At 41.0% G+C, this 12,747-nt stretch overlaps 1 protein-coding gene across 1 annotated transcript in view; it reads left to right on the forward strand.

Moving 5' to 3' along the window:
- RFT1 (RFT1 homolog) overlaps nt 1-12,507 on the forward strand; it is a 37,482-nt gene extending 24,975 nt beyond the window's left edge. Inside the window, exons 9-13 of the mRNA XM_056524066.1 lie at nt 2,999-3,129; nt 3,234-3,378; nt 4,116-4,221; nt 6,088-6,337; nt 11,524-12,507. Coding sequence (XP_056380041.1) covers nt 2,999-3,129; nt 3,234-3,378; nt 4,116-4,221; nt 6,088-6,337; nt 11,524-11,688 — 797 coding nt within the window. The 3' untranslated portion in view covers nt 11,689-12,507. The remainder of the gene's footprint in view (nt 1-2,998; nt 3,130-3,233; nt 3,379-4,115; nt 4,222-6,087; nt 6,338-11,523) is intronic.
- The last annotated feature ends 240 nt before the right edge of the window (nt 12,508-12,747 follow it).

Consider the following 12,747-nt stretch of genomic DNA (forward strand, 5'->3'; position numbering starts at 1 on the left):
TTCCTAAATGTGACATGCCCCCCAAAAACCATTTCAGAAAAACTCACTCTCCAAAATCCCATTGTCGCTCCTTCCTTTCTGAGCCCTCTACTGCGCCTGCCGAACACTTGACATACACATATGAGGTATTTCCTTACTCGAGAGAAATTGGGTTACAAATTTTGAGAGGATTTGTCTCCTTTTACCTCTTGTAAAAATTCAAAAACTGGGTCTACAAGAACATGCGAGTGTAGAAAATGAAGATTTTGAATTTTCTCCTTAATTTTGCTGTTATTCCTGTGAAACACCTAAAGGGTTAACACACTTACTGAATGTCATTTTGAATACTTTGAGGGGGTGCAGTTTTCATGATGGGGTCATTTGTGGGGTATTTCTAATAGAAAGGCCCTTCAAATCCACTTCAAACCTGAACTGGTCCATGAAAAATTCCGATTTTGAAAATTTTGTGAAAAATTTGAAAATTGCTGCTGAACTTTGAAGCCCTCTGATGTCTTCCAAAAGTAAAAACATGTCAACTTTATGATGCAAACATAAAGTACACATATTGTATACGTGAATCAATATATAATTTATTTGCAATGTCTATTTTCCTTACAAGCAGAGAGCTTCAAAGTTAGAAAAATGCTAAATGTTCAATTTTTTCATCAAATTTTGGAATTTTTCACCAAGAAATGATGCAAGTATCGACAACATTTTACCACTAACATAAAGAAGAATATGTCACGAAAAAACAATGTCGGAATCAGAATGAAAGGTAAAAGCATCCCAGAGTTATTAATCCTTAAAGTGAAAGTGGTCAGATGTGCAAAAAACGCTCTGGTCCTACAGAGAAAATTGGCCTGGTCCTTAAAGGGTTAAGCACGTTATTCCAAACAATTTAGGAATGTTAGGTGATTTATGCCCTTTATGGATTAAAACTAGACTCTGCGTCAACTATGTAATTTTCCATGGGAGTTTTGCCATGGATCCCCCTCCGGCATGCCACAGTCCAGGTGTTAGTCCCCTTGAAACTACTTTTCCATCACTATTGTGGCCACAAAGAGTCCCTGTGGGTTTTAAAATTCGCCTGTCTATTGAAGCCTATGGCGGTTCGCGAACATTTGCGGAAATCCGCGTTCGCCGTTCGCGAACGGAAATTTTTATGTTCGCGACATCACTATCGGAGAGTTTAGACCCCAAGCGATGACGTGAATGAACCTCATTCTCGAGCAGTCACGGTCTGAACTCTTATGACAAATAAAATGTTTTTTTTTTCTAAATGACAGGTACCATTTAGCATGCAACACCATGTGCCAGAAAATGCACCAGAATTGTAAGCCAAGTTTCTAGGACAATTTAATAGACCATCTGATATACTTTGATAATTCTGGTTAAGAGGACAGGGCAGAGTCGAAGGTGACCTGTGGCAGCGGACATGTGGGAGTTGAGCCATTAACTGTGATTGTTATATCAGGTGGGAAGGTGGAGCGAGATGGGGGAAAGATGATGAGTTCTGTTATCTCCATATAGAGTTTTAGTAAGCAGGAGGAGTGGCCCAAAAAACCGCCAGAAAATAAAACGCCGCCGCATTTTCCTGTGTTTTGTGTTTTTTTTCCTGTGTTCTTTCTGGCGTTTTTTGCCAATTGAGTGGAAATTGCATTTTTGGCCCCTTTGATGTTTTGATGTTTTTTCAAGTTTTGTTCGGTACCAAAAAAAAAAGGATGCAGTAGTGATGGAAAAAAAAGTATTTAACAAAATGTTTCTTTTTTCTAACAAAATTTTTATTAATTTTTAATTAAACAGGGATCAATTTATGTGGGCAGGCAGGGTACAAAAAATGTAGCCGACAATAATAAAAATGTAGTGTGTGTGTGTGTGTGTGTGTGTGTGTGTTTTTCACTTTTTTTTTAGGTATTAGTACTACAACTCCCAGCATGGAACACACTGTTACATGATGGAAGTAATAGTTCCTATACTAATAGACAGATTGCCCCGGGTGTCACTACTGACACCCAATGCGATCGTCCGTAATATAGCAGAGATGTGGAGCGGCTCTATACAGTGCTCGCTTCTCTGCTCTGTACTCCAGCCAGTGATGTGAATAGGACATCACTCATTCATATTTTCCGGCCAGAGTGGGGATTGGTCGGTTGGTGGCAGCCATTTACAGCTCTCAGTGGGAAATATTAATGAGTGACTGGCCGGCCGGAGTACAGAGCAGAGAAAAACACCATGATTTCAGGGGGAAAAAACGCCGTAGGCTCAACATGCTGTGACTTTGCAAAACCGCCAAAAAAGAGTGAAAAAAATGCGTAAAAGGATTTAAAAAGAAATGCCAAACTGAAAAACGCAAAGTGAAAAAAGAATTTTGCGATTTCTCATTGATTTATAGCTAACATCTGGCCGCAGCAATGAAAAAACGCCATGGGGGCCATTTTGGCGTTTTTTTTGGGGAAAACACACACACAAAAAAACAAGTGGAAACTTAGCAGAAGGAAGATATAACCTATAGATACTCTGGGATCCTGGAGAGGCGACATCCAGACCAGAGAGGTAGATTTGAGTGTGGTCACCATACAGATGGTATTTAAAGCTGCGGGCAGAAAGTGGTAATGGAAAAGTGTAGGGGCCTGAGGACAAAGTCTTGAGGGACTCCATAAGTGAAAGGGTGAGATGAGGAGGTGGTGTGTGAGTGGGAGACAATGAATGTGTGGTTGGGAAGGTATGAGGAATATATGGGGCTGTGTCTATATAATGGAGAGAAGGCTTCTGTGAGGGCGGGTGAGATTTTGGACGGGGGGGGGGGGGGGGGGGCTGGTGATTAAAGAGAAGAGAATGTAATACAAGGAGAGGTGTGTTTTGATGTTACCACTGAAGTAGCTGTGGTTTTAGTGGCCTAATTCAGTGGAATGGAATACTAGTTCTTTTAGGGATTCTGTATGCAGGTGCTACATAAGTGTATATTTTTATTATCTAGATATTCTGGACACTTTATTTAAACTTTTTCTGCTCTTCCCAGGTGTGTATGATATTGTGAATAACTTAGGATCTCTGGTGGCACGCTTCATCTTCTTGCCTATTGAGGAAAGCTTCTATGTCTATTTCTCCAAAGTGCTGGAGAGAGGAAAAAACGGCAAGAGCCAAAGGACGGTAAGTAATAAAAGCTACACTTCTAGAGTAATACTGAAAATGGGGGACGCTGCACAATAAACAGGCAAACTAGTCTTGGCTTATCTTTTCTATATTTCATAAAGGAGGAGATATCTGCGGCATCTGAAGTTTTGGAGTCGCTCCTGAAGCTGGTGACATTAATCGGTCTGGTTATCCTTGCCTTTGGTTATGCGTATTCACAGCTGGCATTGGATATTTATGGGGGATCTCTGCTTAGTGGCGGCTCTGGTAAGTTTACTAAGAAAAATGTATTAAAAAAAATATAGTTCCACTGGCCATTTTAATCTCAGTTTCAGCTTATATTACTCTCCAGAGCTGCACTCACAATTCTGCTGGTTGTTATAGGAAACAGATAAACTATTTTAGACAGAAACACTGTTAACAGCTTAACTTCTGTAGTACAATTAGTGAAGTTGTAGAGATTTCAGTTCTGAAGCCACTAAACTTGCTTTTCTGGAGTATATCAGTATATTGGATAAACAGTGCAGTGTACTATAAAATGATCAATGTACAGTCTATAAATTGGGGAACTTTTTGTATAGATTGTGGGGGGAATTTACAAATAACATGCAAATTTTTGCACAATGGGAAAAAAAAAGTACAAAATATGGCAACAAGAATATGAAATAGAAAATGGTGCACAGAAGTGAAATTTCAGGAAATATGTACCTGGATAAAATGTATCAAATACCCTGTGACCATTTAATACATTTTACGCACATACACATCAGCCCCATGCAAAATAAAGGTGGACAAAAATTGTCATTGGCAGGGTCCTACTGGTTGCTACGCTCTTTAGTAAAATCCTAAGCACTAATGTGCTGGTAGTCAATGCATTTATGCTTTTATAAGTCGAACAGGTGTTATTTTCAAGCTTCCAGTTCCATTCATACTTGTTCATCCCACTCCTCTTTATCCCCAATCCACATGTTTTACATTGTCTGATCTCATATTGTATTTTTCAGGTCCTGTTCTCCTACGTGTCTACTGTCTCTATGTTCTCCTGCTGGCTATTAATGGTGTGACAGAGTGTTTCACCTTTGCTTCAATGAGTAAAGAGCAGGTAGACAGGTGAGTCTGATTTGCTGCAGATTTTTTGTACGAAAATTCACACTGAAAATCTGCAGCAGATTACAGTACCAGCAAAATAATGTGATTTTTCGAATCTCATTAACACAATACGGAGCCCCCTGCATGCTTGGAAAGCCAAAGGCAGACCCTCGACTTGCTATTTCTGAAAGAAAAAAAATGCTTATCCAGGATGACTCATCAGAGGTCCATACATAGCGGCCCATACATGGAGGTCCATACATAGCGGCCCATACATGGAGGTCCATACATAGCGGCCCATACATGGAGGTTCATACATGGAGGTCCATACATAGAGGTCCATACATAGAGGTCCATACATAGAGGTCCATACATAGAGGTCCATACATAGAGGTCCATACATAGAGGTCCATACATAGAGGTCCATACATAGAGGTCCATACATAGGGGTCCATACATAGCGGTCCATACATAGCGGTCCATACATAGAGGTCCATACATAGAGGTCCATACATGGAGGTCCATACATAGCGGTCCATACATGGAGGTCCATACATGGAGGTCCATACATGGAGGTCCATACATGGAGGTCCATACATAGCGGTCCATACATAGAGGTCCATACATGGAGGTCCATACATGGAGGTCCATACATGGAGGTCCGTACATAGTGATCCGTACATAGAGGTCCGTACATAGAGGTCCGTACATAGAGGTCCGTACATAGAGGTCCATACATAGGGGTCCATACATAGGGGTCCATACATAGCGGTCCATACATAGAGGTCCATACATAGCGGTCCATACATAGCGGTCCATACATAGAGGTCCGTACATAGGGGTCCGTACATAGAGGTCCATACATAGGGGTCCATACATAGGGGTCCATACATAGCGGTCCATACATAGAGGTCCATACATAGCGGTCCATACATAGCGGTCCATACATAGAGGTCCATACATAGAGGTCCGTACATAGGGGTCCGTACATAGAGGTCCGTACATAGAGGTCCGTACATAGCGGTCCATACATAGAGGTCCATACATAGAGGTCCATACATAGAGGTCCATACATAGAGGTCCATACATAGAGGTCCATACATAGAGGTCCATACATAGAGGTCCATACATAGGGGTCCATACATAGCGGTCCATACATAGAGGTCCATACATAGAGGTCCATACATGGAGGTCCATACATAGCGGTCCATACATGGAGGTCCATACATGGAGGTCCATACATGGAGGTCCATACATGGAGGTCCATACATGGAGGTCCATACATGGAGGTCCATACATAGCAGTCCATACATAGAGGTCCATACATGGAGGTCCATACATAGCGGTCCATACATAGAGGTCCATACATGGAGGTCCATACATGGAGGTCCATACATGGAGGTCCATACATGGAGGTCCGTACATAGTGATCCGTACATAGAGGTCCGTACATAGAGGTCCGTACATAGAGGTCCGTACATAGAGGTCCATACATAGGGGTCCATACATAGGGGTCCATACATAGCGGTCCATACATAGAGGTCCATACATAGCGGTCCATACATAGCGGTCCATACATAGAGGTCCGTACATAGGGGTCCGTACATAGAGGTCCGTACATAGCGGTCCATACACAGAGGTCCGTACATAGGGGTCCGTACATAGCGGTCCATACATAGCGGTCCGTACATACAGGTCCATACATACAGGTCCATACATAGTTGCCTTCTGAACCTAGCAGGCTAATTCATTTTTCGGGCAGAAATAGCCGCAACTTCTTCATGCCAGTACAGGTTGTTATTTCTTTTAGCCACAAGAATAGAGGGTAACTTTTGGAGTTGGAAATGCCTATTGTAAAATTCTTGTTTGTGTTTTTTCCCTTATCAGGTTTAACTACATCATGTTGGGTCTCTCGCTAAGTTTCCTTTGCCTTTCCTACTACATGACGATTTGGCTTGGCAGCGTTGGATTCATTTTAGCAAACTGCTTTAATATGGGCTTACGGATTGTTCACAGCCTCCATTACATCAGAAAGTATTACAAGGATAGCCCCTACCAGCCCCTTACAGGGCTTATACCATCTCTAGCAGTAATATGTGTGCTTGCAATTAGCGCTGCAGTGACCAGATACTCAGAGGTAAGTACTTATTACTTACTGCTTTGTAATACTGCCAACATAATACAGGGTTCAAACGCTTTTCAAACCAAACAACACATAAAGAGCACCAAAGAGGGTAGCACAATATGTTTCAGGACCACTTGCACTACTCAATGAACCCACACAGTGAATTTACACACCAGAACATTGCACTGAAATCGACCAAAATAATTAACCCGTTACAAAAGTACTCTGGTATTTTACGTATTTTTTCCTGTGAGAGATATAACCAGGTAACCGTTTGAAAATGCCCATACCTTTTGAAACTTTTGAGGACAACGTTTATACATTAGAACATTTTTTTTTTTATTGAAAAAAACTTTATTAGCAATCAATCGCCTGTGACACAGACAGTACAACATACAACCTGGACACAAAAGAATTGGCAATATTCTCCCATTGCAAAATATAGTCTAGTCCTCAGATTTCCACACCATACTGATGACTTTTCTTTAGGGAGGATGGTTTCATCTTTTGGAGACCACAAGCTGGCTTAGGGAGTCTTGGGGCCCATGCACACTACGGATTTTCCACCTGGAGAAATTTTGGTTAAGCAACATCCTAATGTCTTCATTGGGGTTTTGCACATTAAATTTAAATTCCAGACATCACTGAAAGGATGAACATGTTGCTTCTTTTTGCAGAACTGCACTGCACTCAATGGGTACAGCTTATGTCCACGCAGTCATAGCACAGATTCTTTATGATGGCAAGGGAAGATATTCCATAGTGTTAACGGGTTATTACAATGAGAAATGTTCATTGGAAGAAGGTATACAAATTAGCTTTTCTCCAGAGGAAGAGAGTGTCTCTAGCCCTGCCTTTTGGAGGTAGCATCCTTATAAGTCAATGTCCAACCCATTAAAGAACCTTGAAACATGAGCACTGCCTGTAGGACTCCTTATGCCAGCTAGAGATCTCCGCAATACTCCACCAAGAACTTGCCCAGCCAGGACCCTGCTATGTACTGATCAGGCCCTAAAACCACAAAACAGCTTTCTACAGATAGATGTTTCTTTCTATTGGAGGAGAGATTCTTATATAGCTGAAAATGTTAGTCATGTTTCATGGCTGTTTAATGGGTTGGATATTGAATAATAGGGAAGCTACCTCCAATAGGTGGCGCTAGAGACTGTCTTCTTCCTGGTGGAGGAGAACTAATGTAGATACTAATAACCTCCCACCTAGGCCACAATATATGTGTAAACACTACACTCGAGATTTGAGAATCAAGTTTAGTCAGTTTATGGACCAATAGACTATAGATGTTATAGGGATCGTAAGTAGACAATATTTATGTCCATATAAATTTGAGATCTTCTCCATGGACATGCAGAGCTTCAACCTCATCATCTTTTTAGGGAAAGGTTTTTAAATTGTCAGGTTATATCTCAAAGTCTTTGATTGTTTTAGTAAAGATCCACTGAGTCTGTGCTCAGCTGAACAGTAATAGTCAAGATGTCCCCTTTTTAACATTTTTGCTAATTTTGTAGAACTATTTATATCTATATTTATTATTTGTTAGTGGGAGAACCAGTTAAGATCACTTAATGGAGACCTCAACTCCTTCAGGCTTCAGGTCAGACCCCTAAACTCATCCAGACCTCAGATCAGACCCCTAAACTCATTCAGACCTCAGACCAGACCCCTAAACTCATTCAGACCGGACCCCTAAACTCATTTAGAATCCAAAATTATTTCAGACTTCTACCTCAGACTCCTAAACCCGACCACACCCCAGATCAGACCCATAAACTCAGGCAGACCTCTAAATTTGGACCACATGACTAGACCCCTAAAATGTATTTACACTCCAAACCAGATCCCTTAGATTTTTACCAACCACTCCTGGATCCTGTACAAAACAAGGTGTCATTGTGTGTTGGGGCCCAGCCGTAGTTCTGCTCCTGGTGACATGACATGTGTGTTCAGGCCCCGACTGATCAAGAGAACCAGTGCGGGGAGCAGTGCATGACTGCATATGCTTCTCTCTCTTCTCTGTGTCTTTTTGACCAGGAAAGTTCCATAGACTTACATTATGAATCCGTCCTGGTCAGATAATTTAGATCTGGGACAGAAGGTGCTAAGTGCACACTTGATTTTTTCATGACGGTGTCCCTTTAAATTGGCTTCACTGAGTCCAGAGAGCTGACATCCCCAGTTTGGATTTAGATTGCCGTCTGCCGCAGGAGGTCCTTGAGTGGATGTTACTTGCCTCTATGGTGACCACTTTGAGCCTTGATATAGTGACATCTGGCTTTCTTCGCTGCGCCCTTAGGAACCTGATGCATGTAGAAAAGTTGACTGGCTGCTGCTCTTTATTCAGTAGAAAGTAAAGCTTTTCTAAAGCAAAACTCCCCGTCTTTTGGGAAACATATTCAGGGAATCTGGGAAATGTGAAGTATGGATCTACAATGCTGAACATTTCATCCATTCTTAGTTCTGTACAAATGGGATTTTTTTCTTATTTCAGTCCCTGTGTACCTCTGTATATTTAGGTTCAGTGTAGGCCGAACATACTGTCGATACACAGATCCAATAAGAAGGTAAAATCCACTTGGCTAGACAGATTTATATGGCCTTTTATATGAGGGCTCATATGATGGGAGTGGCAGACTGTTGGATCTTTCTAGGAAGCAAATAAATGAACTGTTCCCCACCATTCCACAGAAGATCACCGCCCAAAGTCCAAAAACCACTTACAGCTCCATAAGGAGCAAAGGTCCAACCTTCTTCCCTCAGCGCTTCCTGCCCATACACTTGGAGAAAAAGGCAGAAAGTTTTACCTTTTGTTTTGCAGTGAGGTCTTAAGTGCCTATTCCCCTGATGTCCTATGGTGGGCATTGCACTGTTTTTAGCATATACATCACTAAGCACTACCCATAAAGCAGCATAGTCTTTACAGAATATCATTTGACATACATTTAGACACTAAACTATATTTAAACACTTAGTTGACTTAGCTTTTCAAGACAACCAAGTCCCACAAAAAGGACGCCATGCAGAATATGTTTTATTTTTCATTGGGAGTCATATAGCAGCTCATCCTCATCGGTCTGACTTGCAAAAACAGATATAAACCATAGACACTCCCTGTTTTTCTAATCCAAACATTCCACTCTCTGTAAATTGTTAAAAACTCTGTGAAGGGCTACATTCGCAACCAAATGTGCTTATGCCCCAATGCATCTAAAATATAAGAGAAACTTTTGGGACTTGTTCGAATAGTGAAACACCATGTTGTTTTTGACAAGTTTTTTAGCATAAAAAAATGCACGGTTTCAGGGAGAAAAAATTGTTCCAATTGATTTTATTGGGAAAATTGAAACTGCACATTTTGGTTTTTTTGTTCGGGGAATAAAAGTGACAAAAAGTGGTTTCTTCAGAGTGTTTTTTGCCTGCATGAACATACCCTAATATTAAAAAATTTTGTACTACAGCTCCTGTGCAGACCTATGTATTTCCATGGTAACAGACAACAAACAAACCCTGTATAGTCTTATCCTGCAGTCACACTCTCTTATATTTGTTTCTAACATACATTTGGTGGGTTAAAGAGTACCTGTCCTCAAACCATATTTTCTAAACTAATTTAGATTATATTCCTTAACTTCTTCTAACACCCCTCCTGACCTTAAAAAAACATTCTGAGCTTTAAAGAGCTGTGTATCATACCTTTCCCTTTGCTCACATTGTGTCAGCTCCTGGCAGGAGATAGGGGGCGTTCCCCAGCAGGCGCAACGTCACTGGAGCCTACGAGAGCTGTGCCTCGCGATGCCCTGCATGCACTTCCTGAGTTTGGACTTCTGCAAGTCCAGATGGAGACCAAACTAACTGTTTGACTTGTGCAGCGAACAGAACAGAGCCACCTAGTGGACATTTTTTTCAATCACATTAAAAACATATAAAGGTTGAGAATTTTAACAACATGCAAATAGCAAAGTGTCTTATAATTGCATAAGGAACAATATATTAAAAGCTTAGTTTGGTGGCAGGTACTCTTAAAAGTGTCTTTGTCATGTAGCAAAACTTTGAACATTTCAGACAGACATTTCAAAAGTTTTGATAGCTTGGGGTTTTAGTGTTTCAGACCCCAACGATCTCTAGATATCACCGGGAGAAGCACGCTGTAACGCACTTTACTGGCCAGAAGGCTGCGATCTGCGCTAGATGGATTCCATAGACATCTCCCAGTAATAGCTAGAGATCAGTCAGGGTCTGAACACCCAGACCCCAAGCGATCAAAACTCTTGACATGTCTCTCTGTCATGTCAAAGGTTTTTCTAAATGACAGGGACACTTTAAAAAGAAGCAGAGAACAGATTGAAACCAGAGTTTATTTGTTGTCTGTTACCATGGAAACACATAGGTCAGCTTAGGAGCTGTAGAAATAAGACATATACGTTTTTTAATTAAAGGGGTTATCCAGGAAAAAGCTTTTTTTTTTTTTTTTTATATATGAACTGGCTCCAGAAAGTTAAACAGATTTGTAAATTACTTCTATTAAAAAATCTTAATCCTTTCAGTACTTATGAGCTTCTGAAGTTAAGGTTGTTCTTTTCAGTCTAAGTGCTCTCTGATGACACGTGTCTCGGGAACTGCCCAGTTTAGAAGCAAATCCCCATAGCAAACCTCTTCTAAACTGGGCATTTCCCGAGACAGGTGTCATCAGAGAGCACTTAGACAGAAAAGAACAACCTTAACTTCAGAAGCTCATAAGTACTGAAAGGATTAAGATTTTTTAATAGAAGTAATTTACAAATCTGTTTAACTTTCTGGAGCCAGGTGATATATATATATAAAAAAAAGTTATTTTCCTGGATAACCCCTTTAAGACCTATTGCAAAGGTTTCAGTGTAATTCTATGGAGCCGGTGTCAGAACTGGACATCAGCCCAATAAAGTTCCATTATGAGACTTACATTGTAAGCGCGCACTTCTCCTGGGTCTGAAAACTCAAACCCAACCGATCAAAAGTTTTTATTTTAATTTTATTATTTTTAATGACTGTGCCCATTAAACCTTCAAAGATTTTATTTTTTTAGGAGTATATATTTTTGTTTGTAAACTTTTTGCCCGGGAAGTGTGGATCAGTCGTCACCTACGAGAAAGTCCTTTGTTGCTCCTGGCCATCGCTTCTGAACACTATAATTCTTCTTTTGACAGGGATCTTTGTGCTGTGACATGGGCTGGCCATCCCGCCTGGCACACATCCTGGTCGGAGCTCTCTGTCTGTCCGTCACGCTGGCTGCTGTAGTCCTGTCTGAAGGAAAACTGACTCACTTTATACGCAGTCACTTCCTGTCTAAAAAGCCAAAGAAGAAAGTTTAACAGAGTCGAGAATGAGCTTCTTCCATATACAGCCGAGGTATTACGTGTCCTCTTCACGCGCATGACACCCTGCAGGCCACGGAGGATCCAGAGGATTACTGTATGAGCAATGTAGAAGGGATAATGTCACTGAGTCCAGATAGAGCATGTATATTTACATAAGGAGCTGCCTGTTGTGTGTGAATGCTGCCATTGAGAACCTGTCATTACAGGCAGAAAAGAACTACACATTTAACCTAATACAGTGTTTCCCAACCAGGGTGCCTCCAGCTGTTGCAAAACGACAACTCCCAGCATGCCCGGACAGCCAACGGCTGTCCGGGCATGCTGGAAGTTGTCGTTTTGCAACAGCTGGAGGCTCCCTGATTGGTAAACAATGATCTAATAACTTGCAGGTCATCTCTTTGCCCTTCCGAACATGATCAGACACATTCCTGAACTAGACATATATGTCCTCTAGTGATGGGACGTTGTCGACCATCAGCTAACATATAAAAGCATCAGAAAGCAGTGCTGACCCCCACCCCCCTCCCCTTCCGCAAACTATAGTCTTAGTGGCATGGTGGAAGGATTTAATAGATGGAAATTTGTATTATGTTCTTACTTCTATACATTTCTCGTTTTTGTCTCTCTATTTCTGAGCTATTTCTATTTATTTGTTTTTACTAATTAAAATCATATACTGATCCATTTTTCTAAATATTCTTTTCAGATCGTGGATTTTTTATGTTCATAATTGAGGAGGGCAGCCTTCTTGCATGAGATGCTGTTAAAGGGGTATTCCAGGAAAAAACTTTTTTATATATATCAACTGGCTCCAGAAAGTTAAACAGATTTGTAAATTACTTCTATTAAAAAAATCTTAATCCTTTCAGTACTTATGAGCTTCTGAAGTTAAGGTTGTTCTTTTCTGTCTAAGTGCTCTCTGATGACTCGTGTCTTGGGAACCGCCCAGTTTAGAAGCAAAATCCCATAGCAAACCTCTTCTAAACTGGGCGGTTCCCGAGACAGGTGTCATCAGAGATTACTTAGACAGAAAAGAACAACCTAAACTTCAGA

This window comes from Hyla sarda, chromosome 6 (genome assembly GCF_029499605.1).
Source record: "Hyla sarda isolate aHylSar1 chromosome 6, aHylSar1.hap1, whole genome shotgun sequence".
Taxonomy (NCBI): Eukaryota; Metazoa; Chordata; class Amphibia; order Anura; family Hylidae; genus Hyla; species Hyla sarda.